The sequence below is a fragment of the Falco peregrinus genome, chromosome 10 (genome assembly GCF_023634155.1).
Source record: "Falco peregrinus isolate bFalPer1 chromosome 10, bFalPer1.pri, whole genome shotgun sequence".
Lineage (NCBI taxonomy): Eukaryota > Metazoa > Chordata > Aves > Falconiformes > Falconidae > Falco > Falco peregrinus.
The window spans coordinates 5,477,839-5,503,038 of NC_073730.1; the positions used below are offsets into that span (position 1 = coordinate 5,477,839).

General features: G+C 40.3%; 1 protein-coding gene across 7 annotated transcripts in view; it reads left to right on the forward strand.

Moving 5' to 3' along the window:
- Positions 1-25,200, forward strand: part of RABGAP1L (RAB GTPase activating protein 1 like) — a 254,818-nt gene that overhangs the window by 178,372 nt on the left and 51,246 nt on the right. For 6 of the 7 annotated variants that reach the window (XM_055815257.1, XM_055815258.1, XM_055815253.1 and 3 more), the window contains one exon: positions 13,561-13,689. In XM_055815257.1, coding sequence (XP_055671232.1) covers positions 13,561-13,689 — 129 coding nt within the window. Of the gene's footprint in view, positions 1-5,665; positions 6,021-13,560; positions 13,690-25,200 lie in introns of those variants that run through there. The other variant, XM_055815259.1, reaches the window with a different exon arrangement.

Genomic DNA, 25,200 nt, shown 5'->3' on the forward strand with positions numbered 1-25,200 from the left:
ACTGAAGATGGTGTTTTCAGGACTGCATACAGTTCTGACTGATGCTATTAGTTTTTGTTATTTATTATATTTTATTATTTTTTTAATATATTGTATATATGTGCCTAGCAAATCTTGTGACCTTACGGAAAAATTGTTTCTTAAGTATGTAATTGAAGTGAATAAAAACGTAAAATAGTTATTCCAGGTCAGACTTGTAGGCTTACCTGCCCAGTATCTTGTTGCCAATAGTGGGTACATAGGAAAGACTGTAAGAAAAGGGCAATAATACTCATAATACTCTTTCTTCCCCTGCCCCCCCTGGCAATTTGTGTCTTGGAGACTCTGAGAAAGAGGTGGTGTCTCACATTTAATAACTCTATATGATTTGTTATTCCAGGGGTTTGTCTGGTGACTTTTTGGACACAGTAAACTAGCAGCCACAGAGATTTTCTCAGTTTATCATTCTGTTTGCTTTGAACCTGTCACCTGTGAGTTTCATGTGAGGTTCCTGTGTTGGAAGGCATTTTGGACAGATGGTACCTCTTCATTTTCTCCACACCACTCATGATTTTATAAGTCTACATATCCCTCATCAACAGTCTATGTTCCAGGTTTAATAATCTTTGTTCTTATTATTTGTCTCCACATTTGGAAGCCTCCGATGAGCTTATTCACTCTATAAATACTTTACTGTCTCTGTTATCTCCTTTTTGAGATGGGAGGACCAGAGTAAAGCATAATATCAAAGATTAAAACACAAGGAGTTATACTGTAGAATAATGGCATTCTCTGTTTAGATCTCTATTCCCTTCCTATTAATTCCTACTATTTGGTGTATTTAGTTGACTGCTGCTGTGCACTGAGCTGGTATTTTCATAAAACTGTGCAAAGTGACTCCAGGATTCATTCCTGAGTAGCAATTGTCAGCTCAGAGTCTATAATTTATATATAAAATTGATAACTGTTCTCCATATGCATCAATTTACATTTATCTACATTGACTTTCATTTACCGTACTATTGCCCCGTCATTCAGTCTCTTACAGTCCTTCTGCAATTCTTTACTGTAAGCCCCTGTCTTTAAACCCTGAATAATTTAGTAGCACTTGCAAACATTGTCACCCCGCAGTTCACCCTCTTCTCCAAGTCATTTAAGAACAGACCGACCAGCGAGACGCCAGCACACATTGCTGGTGGAATCTGCTATGGAAATTAATTTTTTTATCGTGTTCTCTCTAATAATGGTAAAAATGTAAACTTCACTAAATCCAGATTACAGTTGTAATTAGACCTGAAGAACAGGAAGGACAAAGTAATTTCTGATAAGGTAAGAGGTGAGGTTCTTATGGTGGGCATGATGTAACGCAGATGGATTTTTCAGAGCTGTTCTGGTGCAGAATTTTTCTTATCCTTTTACAGGAATAAACTTCAAGGGGAACTTTCTTTTTTGTTCTTCCAGTATTACAGACTGTTCAGCTTTTCAAAGTCAGTAATTTTTGCCACTAAAATGTGAAAGGCGATCCAATTTGTTTCCTTTTTCTGTTTTTTGCAGTTGACATAGAAAAGAGAGATGCTATCATACATCATCATTGATCAATTAGGAATTGATATAGCAATTATGAAAATGTTTAGTTTATCTGAGTAGTGACCTTTCAGTATTGTGCCCCATTATCGTAAAAATTTGATATTCTTGTCAACGCAAAGTGCAGGATAGGAGACGAGACCAGTGGTGGTTTTGCAGGAAGGACTGGGGTAGAGGGAGGACACAAAAGGCTGGGCTGCTTGCTCAGGGGGAACGTGGGCAAGCAGCGGGAGCAGAGAGGGATGAAGGAAATCTGTAGTGCTCCCATAGGGCCATCATTTTAAAATAATGTCAGGTGGGCAGGTTGCCAGTTTTTACAGCAAGTGGTTGTGCCTTGTTCAACATGCAAGTGAGAATACTGTTACCTGGGAACTAACCCACTATGTATACCTTAAAACTAACATGTTTGTGTTCAGGCTCTATGCATTCTTGGCAAAATATTAAAGATAGAAGATAGAAAGATAGAAAATCTAAAGGTAGAGGCTGCAACAGTCCTGATGGCACATACTTTTTTCCCTATAGAAAACAGAAGAAGAAGCACAAAGCTCCCACTTCAACTGTCATAAAATGATAGATAGAAACCCATCATTTGTCGTGGAATTCCATGAGCCTTTCCCAAATATTTTCTCAGGTTTTATATACACTTATTTATTTATTTATTTATTTATTTATTTATTTATGTTCTGTAGTGTTTCATATGTTCTTCTAATTTGGTATATTTTAAAGTATGGAGATTTACAAAGGACTTATCAAGATCCTTGGTATCTTGCTACAAGATTCAGAACATATAGGTAATTTCAACTCGCATCCTATATGGTTTTATTTGCTTAGAAAATATTTTGCCATTAGCCACTTCTTCTCAGTTCATTGGACATCAGCTGTGTACATCTGAGCAGAACTGAACTGCATCAGTCCCATGTGAGTAAACATGGATAGGAAGGTCAGAAACAGGATTTAACTGTACTTAAAGACCAGATAGATAGTCTGTGACATGGAAATCAAAGCACGACTAATATGTGTTCATCCGAAGATATTCTACTTGCTGTACCAGTTACTGCCTTTTGAGCCATTTTTAGTTTTTAAGTTCGCTTCAGTCCGGCCCTTCTGAAGAAGGCAGGACAGTAATCTAATGGCATGGATGAGAGTAGTGAAGTTTACATGAAGGGAAAACTGCAGTTCCTGGTCAGACATGCATTAAAATAACATATAGTGTTCATTGAGGATGTGGAAGTATTTAAGAGTGGTAGGGAGTGTAAAAAGTCTCTAACTGCACATCTGAATGACAGTTCACTGTTAAGCTGTGTGAAAGGAGCTCCTGAAAAACACAAAGTGTTGAATTTCATCTGATAATTAAGGTGTGGGTTTTTTTATTTGAGAGACCTCTTTTTAAACAAGAAATCCAGGCCTAATGTAAAAATTGTAATGATGGTAGTAGACCACATCTCTTGGGAAGCTAATCCTGTAGTTAATTTTCCTCTTTCCTAAAAATTTACACCTTATTTATAACCTGAATTCATCTGGTTTTATCTTCTAACTATTGGATGCTATTATAACTTTCTACAACTAAAGACTTTATATAATGATCACTTCATTTTTCGTAAGCCTAGGCCTTGCACAAAGTGAACCAAACCTGAATTTCTATAAGGATGAGAGTTAGCTATTAGCTTATTGAAGTCTGGTATATGCAAGGAAGAATTTAAGGCTTTTGACATGGATGGTGCTCTGAATTCTCTGACCTCTTTCCTGTTTTGCCCACAAGTCACCGGTGACTGCTGGTTCACCTCTGTGCTTCTAGTCAGTTCTGTAACTTGCCTCCCAATACACGCAGTATAATGCTCTTACTCCTTTTTAACGTTTTGAGCAACGTTTTCATTCACATGTGGAAGATAAAACCTGATGTTTCTAAAATACCACGTTTACCAGCATGTGTTTAAATTAAATGGAAACACTTAAGAAATTCAGAAAAAATACGGAAAGCTACTCCCTTTTCTTTGAAACGTTTCACCCTACAAACATAAGTCTGGTTAGCTGATAATTTAACCTGTGATGTATAATTTAGCAGCATTGTGGTGTTTACCTATATATTTAATAACAAAATTCATAATAAACCAGAATCTCTGTAACTGCATGCAGAGAGATTTTGGAAAGGAGAGTTCCCATCACAATCTTCACTATAGTCTTAACCTGGAGTTGTTGCTTGTGCTTTTGTTCTTGAGTCATGGCTTCTCTTGTAAAGGACCTCATAAATACCCCTCATCTCAGGACTGCTGTAGCCTCCACCTCTTCAGAACCCTGCTCTGTGGACTGATCTGTACGGAAGATTTTTATCTGCAAAACAGTGGTTCATAACCTGAGACACTTAAATCAGCTTCCAGAAGACCACCTGTATTAAACAGCTTATCCAATACGGCGCAAAATTTGCAGGTGCTTTAGTTGACTTAAACCCCATGTCACCAGAGGGTAAGTGGGTGAGGCCTCATTGTCATCCTCTGTCATCTTTGACCTATGACTTCTGCTGGTTCTGCTTTAACCATTTTCCCACCTGCTTCGTGTGTCACCATGAGCCAAGGTGATCTCTGTGGGTGGGACTGCTTTTGATAATAATGTCCTTTTAAAATAATAATAATAATAATAATTCTCATCCAAGAGAATTTACTTATATTTGAAAGGAGTCCACTATGGGTGGTATGTCAGACTGAATGCAATTAGTATCTTTTTCTAATTTTCTCTGCTTTTGTAGTACTTGTCTAGTCATGTTCACAGTAAACATGTTTATTATCTCCATGCTACAGACTTTTGCTTGGCATTAGTATTTTAACTAAATATGTTTTTTCTTGACATGTTAGGCATATGATATTTAGAGCTATATTTGCAGAAGTGTTTGCTATTAATGTGTTTTAGATCCATAGAGCTCCTCGCAATATTTTAAATTACCACCTTTCTGTATGTTAGATGTGTATGGAATGTTGGTGTCTGCTCTGATGGGAAATGTGTATTGTTCTGTTACATAGCCCATTTTATAACTAGGCAATTCGAAAATGAAGCAGCATTAAAACGTACTTCGTAAAATCCATGAAATGAAGTAATACCTGCCAGGCTGTCTTTACCCAGATGGCAGAGGCACCTGGCCAGTTCCCTGCATGGGAGCGATGTGAGGCAATTTAAGGTGTGACATCATAGCATTTTCCTTACAAGTGTGCAGTTAATTTCTAGAATCAATTCAAATGCATGTGCTGACATCATTCCCTCTCTGCCCGTCATCTCTAGATTTAGAAATGCCTCCTGAGAACACAGCGCTGGAAATTATTATTATTTAAATTATTGAATTCAATCCTGTACAAGCTATGCAAAGATGGGCTATGGCTTCTCAGCTTCTCAGAAGCCGCCTGCTGCTCTCTCCTCACCAGCAGTCCATCATGATGTCCTTGCTCCTCTCCCATCCATCATCTGGGAGGGATGAGGGTCTCCTGCCCTACCTGCCCGTCTCCGGGTTGTGCTGACTCTGTATTTGCATTATTCAGAAGCGGATTGACTACAACTCATTATATCAGCTGGCAGGCCAGTTTCTTCCTAACCATCAAACGTTAGAGGATGCAGTTCATGTGCCATGAGCCTGGGATTCAAAAGCAAAAACCCTTACAGCTGAATTGATTTAAGGTAGACGGGGAGGGGGAGCTCAGCTGTCCAGCCGCTCACTATTGGCTTCTTATTACGGCATTCTCCCCCGAGAGGCTCTCTGCATGCTCATTCACCCCCTCCTCCTCCTCCCAGCCCCCTCCTTGCCTACCCCTTCATTACTGATTCACAGCGAGAGGCAGCAGCGGCAGCCGCCACGCTTGTCACGAATCAGAGATTGCAATGAGCTCATCCTTTTCTCTTTGCAGCTTTAGAACTGCCCTGGCTTTATTGCTCTTATTGCTGCTGCTTGCACACACGTCCACAGACACAGAGCCCTAAAAGCTCTCCATTGCTTTTCTCCCATTCAAGCTTTCCTGCACTCATTTTCTGCCATTTTCCTGCTTTTTAGGTACATTTTTAGATCCATGTTTTCTCTGGTTTGTTTTTCAAATCTACTTTGGACTCTGGCTGAGCCAGCAGGGTGGATCATATTTTTCCTTGATTCTTAGCAAAGATGCCTTTCTCTTTCTGAGAGACCGACGGGCATTGCTGTAGGCGGCCATCCAAGCCCATTTCAAAGATCTGAGGCTGGCTCTTCTAATCTTGCACTTTTTTGAAATTGCGGTTCAAAGCCTGTTCTTCTCACTCTGGATACTTACTACTTGCTGCTCATGGAAGAAGGGGTGCCTTGCAAAACCCCAGCTGCCAAGCTCACACCACCTGTCAAAAAGTCCCAGGACATGCATGACGAGAGAAGCAAGCTGGTGAATGAGTATGCATGTCGGGTGCTGGAACTTCTGGGAATGGGGCATCGCCTATTTGTGCCTCGGCTGCTTGCGGTGAGATCATTTTCTTGAAATTAATTAATTGCAAATTTGGCATCTTCCCTCCCAAACCTGCATTCCCTTCCCCAGGATTGCTGACACTGAATGGAGGCATGAGAGGTCTCTTATATTTTTTCCTCTTGGCTTCTCATAAACCCATCTGCTAAGCACTGAGTCTTTTCTTTTCTTTTTTTTTTTTTGATGTCAGCTGGGAGGGCTGGATGCTAGTCCTGCTAATGGGGATCGGTGCCACTCCTTAACTAGCTTGAAGGGTTCACGAACAGGGCTGCCTTACAAAAAAAAAATATCTTTCCTAAAGCCATGAATGCTTTTGTTCTTAGTTCTGTAATGATTCCAAATAAACAGCATGCCCAGTCTACTCCTAGATACTGATTAAAAGTGCGATAATGCTCAGCATTTCAAATTTTATACTTGTGACATCAAAGGTTAGCTTTAAACATTCATAAAAAATCAATCTGTGTTGATGTATTTTCGTTTACTGCTGTTTCTGTGTTTGATCTTGAAAAGGCAGTTGACAGTATGTAAAAAAAGTTTAAAATACATGTGTAGAATTATCTGGGAATTAAATTGTTAAAGATGGTTTTATCCATCATAGCAAATGATGTCTGTGTGTGAAATGGCCTGAAGTTGGTGTGGTGTGTTACGGTACGGAGGAGCACACTTACCATTTCTACTGCTGTATGAAGCAGACTCAAACCCACAAAAGAGTGGCAAATCCAGGAGTCAGTGCCTCCTCCTAGCTGAGTCTGCTCTGGGGTGTTGTAACTAAACCTGGCTGCAGCTCAGAGGTACACTTGCTCAACAGCCTTGTACATCAGAATGTCATTTTGATGTGATGCATGTGAAGACAGTTCTTTACTCGTCCCATCCCATTTCCTAGTGGGATGGTGCCTTTCCTTTATTTCCATATGCTGTACAGTCCTTTCAGGTGGTTACAGTGACCTGGCTTAACATTTTCATCGTCCTACAGAAGCCTGTACCCGTGTTCTGCAGCATACTCACAGAAATGAATGTGCTCTGCGTATTATGTTTGGTGTTAAAAAAAAAAAAAAAAAAGGGTGGGCGGTTGAACCAGTGTGTCTCTGCACTGTGAGATGTTGGATAAAAATAAAAAATTCACAAACTCTTTTGATTGCTAGTGAAGCACAGATGAATTTGCATATCTACAGTCACTTGTGGAATTGAGTGTAGTAGCTAATAACGCATGGTTGAATCTGTTGTGTGAATGTTATTCCAGTTTACCTCTAAGTGTACCTAAACATTCATGCATCCCATCCTGCTGATGGTCTCTTGGGCAAGGACTGCCAAATCATTGTGAATTGTTTTGTGATGAGCTCTAAGGAGAGCAGAGACAAAACCACGAAGCTCTTTTTCACTCTACTTAATCAGGCTTTGTATCTGGCCCTCCAGATGGAGAATACCAGGAAATTTAGCATACTTCATCACCCAGGCAGCTTAGCTTTGCTGCGTGACATCATGCTGTTTATTAAAAAAGAAAAAAAGAGGGGGGAAAAGGCAAAATAATACAAATCACGCTTGTGTTATTAGAGAGTCTTGACTTGTGGAGTCAGCGGGGTTTCCTGTCAGGTTTTATTAGCTTAATATATCTCTTCTAACATATATCCCTTTTGACATATACCCCTTCTGTAGAGGAGGAGAGACCATGTTCCTGATAATTTTTTTTTAGAATGAGAAATCTCTAGAGACCAGGAATCTATACTTTAATCAGAACTGAAGATATTTCAAAACCTCAGTGTTGTCATAAAATTAAGAACTAGATTCTTTTGTACATGCATAAGCTTCTCCATCGCCTGTGGTTTTGGGAATAAATGCCTAGAACACGCAGAATACGTGCCATTGTATTGTTAAATGAGAAATATAATCTATAACCTTTATGCCAGCTGTAGAAAAATTCAGATCACCTACTCACTGCATCAGCTACCTGCGTTGATGGGCAAGTGAAACAGTCCTAATTCTGTGTGGGTTTATCCCCTTTGGGATGACTGTGGGTGGATGAAGCAAGTAGATTTTGTGTTTGTCTTTATCCACATTCATCAGTATTTTGTGTGGCAGAATGAACATTAGCTTTCTAAGTCTGGAACTACGTATAAATGCAGTGGTGAAATTTTGAGCAGAGGGATACTACTGGGTGTACACAAGATTATCCCCATATTTATGGATGCCAACTCATTGCACACAAACCAAAGCTATTTTTTTTCCATAGTGCTTTGGTACCAAACAGCATGTTACAGAGATCATAGATTTTCTTTAGGAAAAAATGTGTTTAACAGTGTAGCTTTCACGGCAAAGAAATGTACAGAAGCTGTGCCAGTAAAAGGAGTCCTTAGGTGTATTGTGCTAGATGTGTGTGCCGGTGTGGCTGCAGCAGCGTAGCTTCCCCCATCGGTCTTCCCCAGGCCTGGATTCCAGGTTTATCCACGCTCCTGGTCCTTGGCAGCACAGGTGGTCAGCTTTGTCCTCTTGGACTCACTGAATGGATGCCAGGTCTGCAGCTTGTGTTTGAGGGCAGCACAGTGCAAAGTTGTACGACGTGCAGCATTGCAGTCTTGTTGCTCCCAGTGGAAGAGGAACTATCAAGTTATAAAAAAATAGCTTGAATACCTTGATTTCACATTGCATGTCTTAAAAAAAAAAGTTAAAATTGCATCTGTGTGTGTTACAGATTAAATAGTATGTTCTGAAAAATTAGTGTGAGGACACTTGTAAATGGTTTGAATTTACCAGTAGTAAATTAAATAGTGGAGCAGAGTACAGCCAGATTCTTCTCAACCTTTAACTTGGTCTTGTTCCTGACACATGCACATTAAAGTGTAAAATAGGCAGTTTATGTTCACTGACATTCTATAGAAATTCTAAAGATCTACGTCAAAATCAGTAATTTTTATCTGTTTGTATGAAAGAGGAATCATTAAATTAAGGAAGTGTAGTGTGGTTGATCTGAAATTTCTTCTGCTGTATTAGTTCCCATGTGGGAATAGGAGTTTTAGTTATATAGTCAGTAATAAATGAGACAGCAGAATAATAGTTGAAGACAGAAATTAAATTAAAGAAAAAAGCTAAGGCTTCGTCCTTTATCTTAATCACATTTTCCTAAATATTTTGGGGAAAGTAGTAGTAACACTATTTACTTTAAAAAAAAATAATATCAAAGTTAACATAATCTAAGTCTCTCAAATTTCATTCCTGTTTTTGAACATTTGTGGTTTTCTAGAACTTTACCTTTAGATTTGTAAGCTTTGCTAGTACTTGTAGGAAAGGGCTTTCCCTTAGTTTCAACTAATCCATATAAGATAATTTTATGAATATATTGAAATACATAAGCGATGTGGGAAGGACATTTGAGGGCATATTTAGTCAAGTGCTAAAAGGCAAGCTGAAACTTTTGGTTATAGTTCTCACTGAGTTTCCTCTTTTGCCTGGTTTTAAAAATATATTTTAACCAAAAAGATGACTATTTGGAGATTACATCTAGAATAATAAAAAAATGCCCTGAAGTCTCTGAGTGCACAAAAATCCAGTGCACCTGCCAGACTTTAATTATTGGTTCATTAAACTTACAGATGGTTTGGTGAAATAAGTTGTTGATGAGTTCCACAAGCTGAGTGATGTGAACCAACGCACTTACAAATCTCCGCCTGTCAGACAGCTGCCAAAAGGGTCCTGAGATATCTTTATGCATTATTGATTAAAAGCACAAAATGTCAGGAAATGTGAATCTTAGGATGCCAACATTGCTATTTTTAAAATTTTTAAATTTAAATTAATTTGCAGAAAATATACAAAGTACATGACCCAGTTAATATTGCTCTCAAAATGTTACTTCAATTTCTTGTGATTTTAATAGTGAAACTGATTTTTTGATCAACAGGTTATTTTCATGATATTAAAATCCTCAGCAAAGTAGAAAGAGCTGAGCAATATAGGCTCTACCGCTGATGTTGCCAACTGTACAATGTGATGGTTTACAGTGTTTCATGACTATAATTCTAGTTCAGTAAACTCTGTCAGGAGTTCTTAGTTCCATGATTTGTCATTATTCTTATGGGAATTATGTTGACTAAGATTTTTCAGGACTGAGAACTCAAAATTCAATGAGAGTAATTTGTTGTGGGCTATTACAATATTATTATAACAGTGATTCAAAGAGAAACCTAGAAGAGTTAAATGTGACTTTAAATGTTTTATATTTAGTTGCTGTTTTTCTGATGTATTTGCCTCTGTCATTTTTTAGTATTTATTTTAAAACGAAGTGCTATGGGCATAAAGGGTAGAGGCATCTGCTTTTCTAAAGTTTGGCAGGGTAGTTTAATTGCTGATTATTGCCCTTTTTTGGGGTGTTTTCTCCTCTGATTTCTAAAAAAGAAGAATAATTCCAAACCTCTTGATGCATTATGTTGGTTTAAGAAAATTAAATTCAAAATTAAAATACAGGTGTTTAGTCAGGACCTCTAAGAAGACTACATGCTTCAAATTAGGATAGCTCAGCCTCTGACAAAATGATAAAACTTTGGCAAAAAGTGTGTTTGGTGTTTGTTTTGTGCTGGGAGCAACTGTCCAGAAGTCTTAATTGAAAACACCCTCCCACTCTGTTGGAAGCGTGTACCAGCTGCCTGCCGTGGAGACTGCCCGTCTTCCAGCATAGCAGGCACTGAGCACCTTCAGTGTGAAACCACCAGCAGCAGCAGAAGGGGCTCCCCGGGGTGGCCGGTGTCCCTGTGCACTGGGGTTGGAGCCGTGTCTGGGGCCAGATTTTGGAGGAGGGAGGGAGAGGCTGCCGTAGTACTGGAAAGGGGCTGGAAATGTGGGAGGGCTCGTCTCCCAGGAAAACAAATTTGCAGGGTAATAGGGAAATGTAGTTGTATTGGGTAGTGATCACAGCTGTCACCATCACTGAGAGGGAAGGAGAGGAACTGCTTTCAGGTAAGCTGTTATCGTGTACTGCTCTTCGATCCGCATCACCCAGCTGAACTTTGCCCAGGCGCAGCTTGGTTGCCAGCGCTGGTTTTGGCAGCGATGCTGCCTGCGTGACAGGCTGCTCCCACCGTGCTCTGCAACTTGCAGATAATCTTAAATATAGCCCCGTTGTGGATATGAAATGGTGATCTCGTCTCAAGTGTGACAGAAGCATATATAACCTCAGTAAAAACTTGTCCAAGAGAAATAACGGTGCGAGGAGGAGGAAGCAGATGTGTTGGCCGTGGCTGCATTTGTGCGTGGGTCTGATTCATCAAATACCCAATGGCTCCAGCTTTCTGTCAACACTACCCTGGTCGTGTCTGATTGAGTCTCAGCCAACCAGTCCGTCTGCCAGATTTTTGTGGACAGAATCAGATGCAATAGGTTGTAAAGTTGAACATTTCTCATCAGCATCCTGAAGGCAGTTTTTCTTGTGCCCCTGCAGTGATGACCCAGCAGCTTCCTTGGCTGTGAATGAAGGGAGGGTCAAATAGACCTTAGGAGAACTCAGGATTTTGCTGATAGAAAGTTGTCTGCCTTAAAAATGCTGCAGTCCTGTGGAAACAGATATGCTGAAGCTACTTGAGTTGTATTTGGAGTTTTCTCAGGCTTTTCATTTGGTTAACGTAGCAAAAACTACTACAACAGTGCCCATTGGGGTACACAGTATAATAATCTCCAGAAATACACCGGTTGATGGGTAAACATGGGGACATCACAGGTGGCATTGCTATGCCTGTTCCCCAAGTGAAAAATTGGACACGGTGATGGTGATGATCAGTGTTGGAGGGGCACTCCCCTGATGTCAGGTCACGCTCTCCACTATCAGAGAGGCTGTATAATCATCAAGACACCCCCTTAACTTCTGTTGCCGTTCCAAGCTTGGTGCATAATTTTAAATCCCTTCCAAAGCCCTTCTTCCTTCCCCCCACCAAATAAAGTTGGGATAAATCGCTGGGTTTGATAGAACCTCTGGGTAGGGTGCTGTAGCATTTTCAGCAGAAATGTGGAATATGGCAAACTAGGTTTGCATTATTAGGTATTGTGGTTACATGTCTGCAGCACCATGCTGAAGTTCAGTTTGCTTTGGGAAACAATACATTTGTACTTTTAAGAAGGGTTTTTACATAGTAGATGTAATTATTTTCACATAAATGAACTAGAGATGCTACTTTGTAGGGTGTGTAGGGAGGATTTGTAAGTAAAAGTAAAATTTTCTCTGCATTGTAGTGATAATTATTTTTATTTTATTATTTTATTCATTTAAAACCAATTTAATACCCAAGAGAAATAATAGTATCATCGAGCCTTACGTCTGGCATGTCAAAGGCGACATGGTTTCTCCCCATTCTCCCTGCATAGAGCTAGATCTCTTGTGTTTGGCTAAGGTGTGTTTTCTGGAAAGTCTGAAATTAGAGACAGCGAAGGATTTTGAGTGGATAACGACATAGTTAAGAATCAAACTTGGAAATGATGTGTATGTAATACACCTACTGCATAGAACAAGGTGAAAAAGGATGTTACTCATGAGGAAGCGGGGGATGCACACATGAAAATGTTGGCGGTGGTATTTCATTCAGCAATTAACCTTAACAAAAGGTACCGGTGCTGCTCCTGAGGTATTTGCAGTCATACTGGGATACACAGCACTGGTCTCCGTTATACTAGTCTGTACATTAACAAGTTTTTGTTAACTCTTTCTAGGGTAAATATCTTGACATTCACATTTTTGAGATGATGTCCTACATGTCTTGTCTGGCCTTTCAGCTTCTGTGAACATTTTACAGGAGCTATCCCAAGGCTTGGTATTTCCTATCTGCTACATCTGTTGGTGTAGCTCTTAGTAAATCCAAAGATGAATGCATTTGTCCCTGTGAATCATATTGCTCCGTCAGTAGCAGAACTGGATTAATGTTGAATGTTTAATGTTTTCTGACCTGTTAGGCTTGGTACCACACTGAGAGGTACAGTATTATGAGAGATGTAGAAATAAGCTTGTAAAACATTTTCTAGCACAGTGTTCTTTGAGAAATTGTGTCACAGACTTCTGCACATTGACTCGCTGATGCCTCTTATGAGTCATATGCATTTCTGCTTCTGCTGTTCATGTCTGCAACCATATATATCTATATATACGTTGGGTTTTTAGGGCAGCATTATGAGAATCAGCAATGGTCTAATGCACAAGCTCTCTAGAAAATACTATACATTCTCCTAGGTTTCTTTTCTTTCCTTGGGTTCTGGTTTTCTCCACACTAAGTGACATCTTGACAGGCTGAGCCAGAATCCCTTTCTTACCCTCCAGGTATAGAAGGATAAAATGCATTAATGTGTTACAGTCCTCTGATTGTGCTGCTCTGCCTGGCATTCCTTGGATATGCTTTAGCCTCTGGTTTGTTTGATGAGGTTGGGGTTAGAGAGCTGAATTCAAGGAGGGTGTTTTTTAGCTAATGTGAATGTTGGTGGTTTGGAATACATTCAGTAAGTGACAAACCCAGGAAATGAGCATGACTGCGTGTTCTCAGTGTTTACTTTAGTTCCCTTTGTTTAATTGCAGACCTCGAAAGAGGACCTTCTGCAAGCAGATTTTGAAGGAGCTTTAAAATTCTTCAGGGTTCAGTTGCCCAAGAGGTACAGAGCTGAAGAGAACGCCAGAAGACTGATGGAACAAGCTTGCAACATTAAGGTAAGGATGCTCTTCTTTTCTTCTCATTCACCCAAGGTTATTACAGGGGAAGTAAGGTGTGACATTAAGAATGGCAGTAGCATGTGGAAAGTGAAGCAATGAAATTGTTATTTTATTACTTGTTATATGTTTGTGTAATTTATACATGCACACCTTTTGTTATTTAAAGAAAGCTCTGAGGTTTTCCCTCTGCTTCGGTTCAAGTTAATAATTCAAATAGAAAACCAATGCAGTATCAAACAAACTGAATTATCAGAACTCAGTAATTCATTAATTGATTTATAAACAGTGTTTACACTAACCCGGTTAATCAAATGTATGATAATCGTGCAACCAAAGGTCAGATATTATTTGTTTAGCTCAGAAGCTATTTATTTGCTGAGTGCTGCTGTATAATACACTTGTATTGGAGTAGAAACTTAGTTTTGTTTGTATATCAAGCATACCAAGGCAGAATATCTTTTATTTTCTACCCTATCCAAGACCATTCTGTGAAAAGGTAGGCTGCTTTGAACATTTGGACCACAAGTACTGGGCTTTTAATGAATGACGGCAAATTAGCAGAGCCTCGCTGTAAGCTTTTGAGGATGGAAATCTTCCATTTAAAATGGCTGCAGAGGTTCACAGAGGTGACATTTGAAAAGTCTGCTACTTCTTCTGGGATTTTTTTGTTGGAATATGTATAGCTGTGGGTGGGCTTAATACTTGATCTTGAAAAAAAGTTCTTTTGTTATTTCTTGGAGTGTGAGCACTGATGGGAAATGCACATTTAGTGTGGCCCAAGAACGGACTGAGTATGTTCCATCAGAAAGAATGTTCCTCTAACACCCAGCCTTTATCGCTCTCACTCATTTCCTTTTTTGCTGCTTAATTTCATAGATTATTAAGCAGGGCCGTTTTCCGTACTTGTTAGAATACTGATCTTGTGAAACAGTGGGGCTTGCCATACTAATGTTTATTTCAGCCAGAAAAAAGATCTGTGCAAAGGTTTTATTAAAATTGGACTTGGATTTCAACTCTGCTGCTGAAAGAGAGTATTTGAGAGTGAAAGACTACAGTTCACTGTTTAGTATTTAGTCCTTTGCTCAGTTCTTGAAAATGAGTAATTTAAGGACTTAGCAAGTACAGGAAAACTATCTATATGTTGTTTACTTAGTCTGTGCATTTTTCTGATGGGCATTTATAATAGAAGTCCTCATGGTTCTTTATGGAAGAGATATTTATCAATTTTCTTGGGCATGCCTTTCTTATTTTCTTGTGCAATATATTGTGTGCCACGTGATGTTATTTTTCATTATTTTTTTCTATTTGTCTGGGGTACATACGTATACAATGTGTTTTGTTGGGAAAGTATTTTGAAATGCATTTGAGGCAGATGTTCAGTGCCTAGTGCTTCATGTGGGTTCAGCATGTGGGGCCTTTTAGAAGCAGGGAATAAATTCTGAACTGTTCATCAATGTGAACAGGGAAACAGCTGAAGGATCTGACAGTGAATCTATTGCACACGCAGGATTTTGCACATTCTGGATTCTGTTGTATAAGAGAAAAGCACATATGAGTACAGCAGATGCAGAGTCAAGGCGCTCTCCTGAGTGTTGCAGAAGTACACAAGGACTAGTAGGAATTACTGGAATGGAGGGAGACTTTAGCATCAAGACCTGGGGTTAGCAGGGATAGGAAAAAGTAGAAGATGCAAGATACTTTCTGATGTGTTAGTAACTCAGCCCTTGTAAGGAGTATAGTTGGGTTCTGCTAATTCACTGGGAATGCAACTCATTCCTCATTCAGGTGGGAGTCACAGGAGGGGGTCTAACCTGTGTCCCGAGCAGTATTTTGATAGTTAAGCTAGGAACAACTAAGCTCTTGGAGAGGAGCATTCTGAAACTCAGACCCTTTTAGTTAAGGTTGTTGTCAGGATTAATGGCGTAGTCAGAAAAGTTAATCTAAATCGGAAAGACTCTGAACATAGGTGATGCGTTTAAAACAGTGAAAATGTGAAAGACTTCAGGAACTTAATGTGAGGAAGCTCAATGCAAGACCTTATTGGAGGGGGGGGGTGATATTTACTTTAAATTAATCTGTTTTCACTCATTTGCACTCCTTCTGTCATAGATGCCACTCATACTGATAGCCACATGCTCACCAACACGAAGGCATCTGTGCAGGATCACCTGCGTGGGATGAGTGATGGTGGCTATAAAGTCCCCTCACTGTGTCTCTTGGGCTCTTCTTAGTTGATGGCAGTAAACTGGCTTTTAGACAGATTTTCGGTATTCTTTAGGAGTCAAACAGTTCTCGTGGTGTGCTCTTTTCCCTCAGAAGCTTGCTGGCTTCAGCCCATCATTGCTGTCCTTGGACTCCATTGCCTCAGGGCGGGTGGGTTTGTGGTGTCCAGCCTGCTTTTCTGTGGGCAGAGGTGACATGGTGTGGCTTTGCTGCGGGTTTCCGACTGGCTGGTCATCTCTAGTTCAGCCTCACTAGAGCGCTGGCCTTCTGATCTAGATGTAGCAAGAAGTTTCTCATCGTTGGCTAGTTTGATTGCTGGTACTTGTGTCCTTGCTTGTCAATACATACCATTCCTGGAACGCGTTCTCTGCATTGTTTTTTCTTGCACTTTTGCATGCAGACACTTCCATTTGTACTTCTTTTAGTATCTTAGCATTTGTGTTACGCATCCCCACTGAGTGATTATGCAATGCCTTGACTTTGTTAACTCAATGTCCTGCGTTGATTTAGGACACACAAGGATTGAACTGACTTCACATTCACAGTGTTTATTTATTTGGATCAACTTTTCACACTTTTGCCATTTAGAATGTCCTTAGAGAGCCAAATCTGAATCACAGGAATGTAACCTCTGACTGGAGATGGCACATTAAATATTTGCTAGGCAGAAGAGAAAATCACCTCATAAGGAAGAAGGTGATCAGGAGTCATCAATATGGCTTTAGGAAGGATAATCATGCTTACCAACCCCTTAGCCTTCTATGATGAGATGATTATCTTGGTGGATGAGACGAGAGCTGAGAATGTTATTTATCTCAAGTATAGCAAGTATAGGCACTGTCTGCCGCATCGTTATAGACAAACTAATGAATATGGACTAGATAAGTGGATGTTGAGGTAGATTTAAACGTGGTTGAATCACTTGGTTCAGATGGTTGTGATCAGCAGGATGTCAGGCTGGTGGCCAGTGCTGCTTGGCCTCTTCGTTAATGACCTGAAGGACAGAGCGGAGAGCACCCTCAGCAGGTCTGCGGGGGGGACAGGGCTGGGAGGAGCAGCCGATGGACTGACAGGTCTCCAGAGGGACCTTGACAGGCTGGAGAAACGGGCTGGCAGGAATCTCATGAAGTTCAGCAAAGGGCAGTGCGAGGCCCTGTGCCTGGTATGAGCAGCCACATACACCAGTGCCTACGGGGGGGCAGCTGGCTGGAAAGCAGCTTGGCAGAAAGGACCTGGGGGTCCTGCTGGACACCAGGTTGAATGTCAGCCAGCAGTGTACCCTTGCTGCAAAGAAGGCAAGTGGTGTCCTGTGTTGGGAGGAGTGTTGCCGGCAGGTCAGTGAGGTGGTCCTTCTCACTCTGCGCTGGTGAGGTACATCTGGAGTGCTGTGTCCAGGCCTGGTCTGCCCAGGGCAGCACGTAGCTACAGTGGTGAGGGTCTGGTGAAGGGTCTTGAAGAAGATTATCAAGGGACTGGAGCATCTCTGCCGTGAGGAAGGGCTGGGAGGGAAGGCTGTTCAGCCTGGAGCGGAGCAGGCTCTGGTCGGGGATCTTACCCCTGGTGTAGAAATACCTGGTGGGAGGAACTATAGTATAGAGCGCCAGACTTTTCTGAGTGATGTCCAGTGAACAGACAAGAGGCAGTGGACATAAAATGAAATAAAATAATTTCTTTAAAAGCTCTTTATTTATTTATTAACTTCAGGGGTGATCAGACACAAGAACATGTCACCCAGGGAGGTCGTGGAGTCTCCATCTGCGGAGATACTTAAAATGCAACTGGTCCTGAGCAGCCTGTTGTAGGGAACCCTGCTTCCTAAAGGGGTGGTTTAGGCAAGATGTTCTCCACAAGTCACTTCCAACCTCAACTGTTCTGATTTTGTTTCTGATTCTGCAATTAGGTATTATAATCATGGTATTTATTTACAATTTATTTACAATATTTACAATAAGGAGCTAATAATTGCAGGAGTTGACATGCTCAAATAGGAAATTATGGTTTTGATAATTATGACAAGAAGAGGTTCTGGGGAATGCAGAGGTTATACAAAGAATAATTGTCTGTTTTGTTGAATGCAGCAAAACTTGTTGTGTTAAAAAATATCCAAACAAGACCCTTAAATGTGATTATTTTTTTCTGCTGTATGGATGAGGCACTGTGTGTCTTTCAACTGTTTCTCACTTCTGTATCAGTATTTGTAAACTAAACACCAGATGTTTTTAGAGTAAGTATCACACAGTAAGTGTATTTTCTTTAGGTTTCTAAGCTAATTACTCGGGCATAAAAACATGAAAATAGAATCATGGTGTGGCCAGGTTTCATGTTCTGGCTATATCTTTTCCAGTGTTTCTTTTTATTTTGTTCCCATACTACTGCAAAACAAAACACTAGTTTAACATGTAATAAAAATCCATTTCTCCTTGCTTCCTTTTTTTTTTCTCTTGAGCTCTAGTTGACGTTATTCTAGAAAAGGCAAATGAAAAAATACTTGGTGGTTTTTCTTCTTTATTTCACAACTTCTAAGTTTGACTCATCAGTTCAGGACCTAACCCTTGGATTTTGAAGCTGCTGCTTTGGAATTAGTTTTATCATCCTGATTTTGAAACAAAAAGAATTAGCATCAATCTTTCCCTCAAGAACAGCTCTGCAAATACAAAGAAAAAAGCTCCTGTTAATTGATAATTGTATATAAAATGTGGTAGAGAATGTCTCTTTCAATTAGGTGTTATCCATGGTGATTACTCACCAGGTCTGAATTCCAGTCATCTACCAGTAAGGAAATCACTGTGAACAAAGTCAGTGGAATCGGCAATAATAGTAGTATTTTCCAGCAGGTGATTGTTGGGTAGTATTCCGTGGTTTAGGAATGTTTGGAACTAATTCATACTGTGTAACAACATGTCCCAAGAAACTTCCCTTTGGTTTTGTCATATGCATGTTACATGCATTTATGCAAAGCTGGGGTCCCGTTAATACTGGGCTGAAGGATTACAGCAAACATTTGCAGAGTAGAATATACATCCAGGTGGAAGAGACTGATTCTATGAAGGTATTTTCTGAGGCTCTTAGGGCAGATAGAGCCCAATATTGCACATGTTTCCCAGCTCCCAGACAGCCAAACAGAGGAGAAAGACAAATTCTCTGAGTAGGGTGTCAGATGCTAATTAATTACATAAATGAAATGTAATAAAATACTAAGTTTTAGAGTTAATGAATGGGGGATTCTCCTCCTTTGTTTGCTGTTAGTTTTCTAGTCTATGATGACCATACCTTTCATTTTGCCAAGGCCTTCACAAAGGGAGGGTCATGTTCCTCCTAGAGCATCCAGTGACAATTACAGCTGTAAAAATGGCTTTGGGGATGATAAGTTTCTGCCTGACCAGAGCAGACTGTGTATTGTGTCTCTAGAGTAAGGAATTACCCTAATTTCCTACTTCATGGAATGATTACCAATGCTTTTTGTACTCATGCTTTTTTTTTTTTTTTTGGGGGGGGGGGGGGGACACGGGGAGGCGCTTTTCTTCCTCCTAATTTTTTTTGCTTTACAAGAGATTTCATAGTCTTTCCTATGTCTCTTGAAGCCCTGTTTGATAAACAACCAAATGAATGAAGAGCCTATTCTAGATTAATGAAAGCTAAGCTTAATGATGCTGTTTCATTAGAACAACTAGCACGTTCTGCAGACTCACTAAATCTGCCTCAGTTGCCTTTTGCATCCCGTAATGCAATTTCTCTCGTTAGAAATCTGTGTGTGTCCAAAAGGAATTGCAGTGTCCTTTGATTTTAGCATAGGAAGCCTATCATACCTCTGTTCTTGCACCTACCTTCAGTCAATTGAGTTGTAGAATGGGAGAAAGCAAGTCTCATTGGGAGATTTTCTCCATCCGAAAATTTCCTGGATTGACATTTTTCAAGTGAATTCAGGGAGCTGTGCCCATTTCTCCATGACTGTCCTGTGATATTTGGAAACAGAGCAGAGCCAACATTCAAAATGCATTACATTGCAGATCTGGAAATGCCATGAAGTTGGGTGTAGCAGACAGGTAGGTGGAGAGATGCTGGGAGGTTAACTGGGAGCCCAGTGAAGGGGGGAGGAACATGTGGGATGGGCTATACAGGAACTGAACAAAGGAACCTGCAGGGAAGATTTTTCTGTTTATGGAGCAGTATCTGTAATGAGACTTTCTTTTATGTGGCTCAGGGATTCCAGTGACTCCTTGTCTCATCTTTCATCATCATCAGTGGCAGGAAAGACGTGGTATATTGAAGTTCTTCTAAGAGAAGCTTCTTCCTAACCACGTCAATCTCTACGCTCTTTGGAGGAATTACGGCTCCCCGGCAGTGTCACAGGGTTGCTGCTCTCAGTACCTTAGGTGGGAAGAGCAAATGGCCTTGAGAAAAAAATGTGCCTTTTTCAATGCAAAACAAACACACGCATTTTTGTCACCTCTCACTGTACTGACAAGGTGACTGATCCCACCTGGGTGCACCCACAGGGCTGGCTTGCCAGGAGCCTTGTACGGCTCATGGAGAATAGCTCTGCTAGAGGAGTCAGAAAGAAAAGGCTCAGGTAGCAGGAGGCGTGCTAAGCTTTTCCTCGTTTCAGAGTTGTCCTTTGTGCAGTTTTAAAACAGATTTACTTTCATAATGTTGCTATTTAAATGTTTTGAATTCAAACCGGTGTTTTGAAGCTCGCAACTTACTGATGGGGATGAATTACTATATTCACACCTCTGGCACTGTTTTACCTGAAAGTAATTTTTTGCAGGCATGGTTTAACAGAGGATTATATATTGATTTATGTGAGTTCCAATGGAAAGGAGTAAAAATAGCTGACTTGCTCTCTGTCTTCTCTCTAGTGCATTTTCTCGCTTTGTGTTTATATGTGTATACGTGTATTTATCTAGATACTTGGGGGTTTTTTGCGATTGTGAGAGGTGGTAAGGCAACCCAAATGCAAGAGAAAAGCAAAGGAGATAACTGCAGAAACGCCCTGAAACTGCACAAGCCTTGAATATTCGTTTGCTTCTACCAGTGATGTATCTAATTAATCTTCCAATATAAAGGACAGGAAAAAAATTGCTCGTTTATCAACTTCTCAAGAAAAGGCCAAACTGAATTAAAAATTGTGTTTAGATCTATAGAAAACCCTGCCATGCCTGTGTGTGATTTCTTATTAAAAGCCAATGATCAATTCCACTTATTATGTCTGCCCTGTTATCGCCAAAGTGCAGGATCCAATTGTCCTTGTGAGGAGGGTCATGGTTTTTAATGCCTATTCTGTTTTCGGCTTCAGCTTCCTTCTTTCTGCTTGCCTTTGTGTTACAACGAAGCGCAATGAACTGGCACCTGACAATCAGATGAAAGTGCCTACAGTGGAATTGGATGTTAAATATTATTGTAATCTTGGTAGTAAGTGTCAACAACTCATAACGTGTAATGCATTTTTAAAAAGTGTCAGTTCTGGGAATACTTATTTATTTGAACTTTTTTGCATATCTAGCTTTCTGGTGTGCAGACATATTGCCTAGTAGTGAGGTTATATTTTCATGGGGTTTAAGCATTAGGAAAACCATTCAATTTTTACTAAGTGGGGGGTTTTTTTTTGTTTGGTTTGGTTTTTTGGGGGGTGGGTATTTGTTGTATTTTTCATTTCAACAATTGTATTTGTTGTTTTTTTCATTTGGTCTGAGTTGGCATTTTAAATGACATCAGGTATATTGTTATCAACAGAGAAGGAATGGGATTTTTTTAGTAGTAGTTAAATGTAATCACATTTTAGCCATCTAAAGTAGCTTTGCAGCAACCTGAGTGAGTACAAATATTTTAGTGTCCTTGCAGTAGTCATTTGTTGGCATGTGTACTTGTGCTTCCATGAGTAATGGCATCAACAAGAAGCGCTGAAGGTAAGGATCTTCAAAGAACTGTAAAAGTTGGAGGTAGAAAAGTGGATAGGAATATCCATCGTCTGTATCCCCAGCAATTGTATCACAGCGCTTATCATGAAGAGATCTGCCCACAGTATTCACTGTTTAATTCGGTAAGGTGAGGGGGACGTCTGAAACCCGTTCCACGGTCCAGCAGGCCACCTACATTTGTTTTGTTTACCTTGGTGCCGTCAGGAGCCATGGCTTTCCAGGCTGACAGATCTTTTTCCATACAGAACGGAAGAAGGAAGGCATAGTCGGAAGGTCTTTTGGCTTAAGCTTCTTGTGTCTGGCTCCTTCCTCCTGGATGAATAACAGCTCCTTTCCATCCTTGATTCTGAAAATAGTACAGAGAGCAATAGGTGAAGGTAGCAGGCAGTTGCACTGTTTAACAGTTCTGTCTTCTGCCATCTTTGACACAGTTTGTCTAAAATAACTCAGCTCTATGAGTAAGAGGAAGTGAAAATTTTTCCCAGGCTGAACTGGCTGCATTCGAATCCCAGATGCAGGTTGGCCGGAGGATTGACTGACTTCCTAGAAGGTGACACGATAAAATGTTCTACAGAAAGTTTCATGCGTCCAGTGGTCCTTATGTCAAGTGGTAGCAGAGTGTCTAGTTACTACTGTCACGTAGTAGTCATCTTAATTGTTCTTTAGGAGAGAAAGTCTAAACTCTCGCTTCCTTTGAATGAAACAAACCCAGGAACTTGTACTTGATTCTTCTGAGGGATGTCTTGAGTTTGAAAATGGAGAAAGACTGTGACAGTGGTGCCTGGCAGGTTTGCAGTGCCTTGTGTTCTCACAGTAAGATGATTTCCTTTTTGAAGGCACTTCTGTGATGCAAAAGAGACCGTAGAGGCTGAATAAACGTATCCCAGGATCAGCACTTATGTCCATAATTAAATGGAACAAACCTACCGGCTTTCGGATTTTGTGGAGAAAGACGCATAGGTAGAAGTATTGATGCAGAAATGGCTGGTAATGAGCTCTGTGCCCCATATTTATGTTGGCCAAGACGTGTTCCTTGGTATCATCTTCAGCATCAACAAAACCATTGAGGCTTAACATGGAGAAATCTCCCTGAGGGAGAAAAGTCACCCGCACTTCTCTTAGACCTCTTTCAAGCAGTCAGATCTGAGGGAACAGGTAGCATCTCAGCACTAAGTAGCATGGTGGCAATTCAGAGGAAATCTATTTCTTCCCATACAAAAGACCCTGTGGCACAGAAGCTGTGACCCTTGCTAGCCTGAGTCTTTGTGTTGTCCGTGACCAGTCTTTTTTAAACTGCAGGACCCTGAAGAATGTTATGTCTTTAATTTTTTTAGAGCTCACTTCCTGTGGCCACAGAAACTCTATTCTCCCCTCTGACCAGTGGAGGAAGAAGCTCTGTTATCTACCGGGAATTCAGTGCACACAAGGAGAATTATCTTTTATTTCTAAGCCTAGAAATCTTAGAATACATGCATGTGGAAGAAATGGCATTTGGACAAAATTTTTCAAGCTGCCTTGTGTCATACTTGATCAGCCTTTCTGATACGTGCCTGTCTCAGAAATGCTGTGGTTATTTTATTTCTGCAGATGTTACAGAATTTAAAACAAGTTATTGGAAACAAGTCATGACTATGTTACAGAAAGCTTAGGTAAGCTGGAGCCAATGGTTATTGCATGCGGTGGCTTGGGGAAAAAAACCCCAGTGATTCATTCTCAGTGTAGTGCAGAAAACAGTTGGGACCGGACATTTGTTTAATTTCATTTGTTTTTTGACAGATTAAATGAAGTGACAAATTCTGAAGCACCATGCTATACTGAGACCTAAAGCTAAACTTTTAAAAATAATTGGGGGGGGGGGGGGGGGGGGGGGGGGGGAAGGCAAAGACTAACAATAACAATGTTCTCTTTTTTTTTTTTTTTTTTTTTTCTTGCAGAGCTTTTGCAAATAAACAAAGACACTGGGGGCAGTGTGTTTACATATTTTTGCTGGTGTTTGATTTCTCAAGCACCTGCAGCTGAATTTCTCCACTTTGAAAATTAGTGAACAAACAAAACTAAGGATAGAAAGATGGCCATACGCGTTTTATAAATGCAGAGCTCTGCAGTGACAGTAGCTTTAGAACTCGAGTCCCTGTTAATAACTTTCCATTGCAAACTCAAGGCAATATTTTTGCCATTGTTGACACTGTTCAAAGTTAAATTCAGTGAATGGTTACTTGGCTGTTACTTAAGCAATATGTAGCTACTGGAGTAGTTTAGTTAGGTGCTTCATAAGGGCAGTATTCACATTTTTAGGATCTCCTTGTTGTTTTGCTTCAGGATTCTCTGTTTCCCTGCAGAATTGCTTTTATTTTTACCATATTATAGCCTTGTTTCTCTTGTGGAGGTAAATAGTATAGTAAATGTAGGATTAAATTGTTTATGTTGTTTAATTCATTTGTGTTTGGACATAAATAAGTTACATCAGGCTGGTAAATGGAGGTGAAGAGCTGTATGTCAGAGACTTTGGAGAATCCAGCTAAAGTGCTATGTAGAAACGTCCTGGTATATTTATCTCCATTTGTAAAAGTGCTTAGTTTTATTTAAGAATGGCAATGTGCCGGTTTACTCGTTCACAGATTTTAAAGTAGTGTTGTGGTGTTTGGCTGCATCATGTTGCTTAAGTCTGAAATAATTTGTGTGTAAGTGATTATTTTCATGTAGTGCTGTGAACTGCCTGGGCAAAGTGGTGTCAACCCATTGCCATGTCAGCCAGCTCTCTGCAGAAGTTCATTGCTGTTACACTCGTCGTTTCAGAAGCGCACCCGCCACCCCTACAGGTGTACTGATGAGGTGTGGAAGCCATGGGGGGGATGACAGCTTCCTTCTCTTTGCTCTCACTCCCCTATGTTCCTTATCTCTGCAACAAAAACTGAAAGCATAGGCAAATGTTAAAAAGTAGTATTGTAGGTCTGTTCGTTGGGAAGCCTTGACCATGTATCTCATTTCCCTGTTCAATTGTTCAAACAGCAGATGAAGATCAAGCCCTTGTTACGTTATTGTATCTCTTTATTTTTCTTTCAACTTCCTTTGCTTAATTAATGCAATTTCCTTGACAATAATTCTTAACCAAAATTTGATCCTTGAGTCAGTCAAAAGCCATGAAAAAAAAAATCTCATTGCTGAGTAATTAATCAGCATCATAAATAATATCTTAAATCTGGAAGTATAAGGCATGAATTCAGTGTGTATGCCTGGCTCGGGCCCAAAGACAGCGTGTCAGGTTGAGTCACCCAGTTACTGTGACAACAAAGCTGCAAAATCTTCAGCTTCAGCATCCTCCAGCCCAGCTGCGCCTGCAAGTTGCACCAGCCTGCAGGGGGTCTGC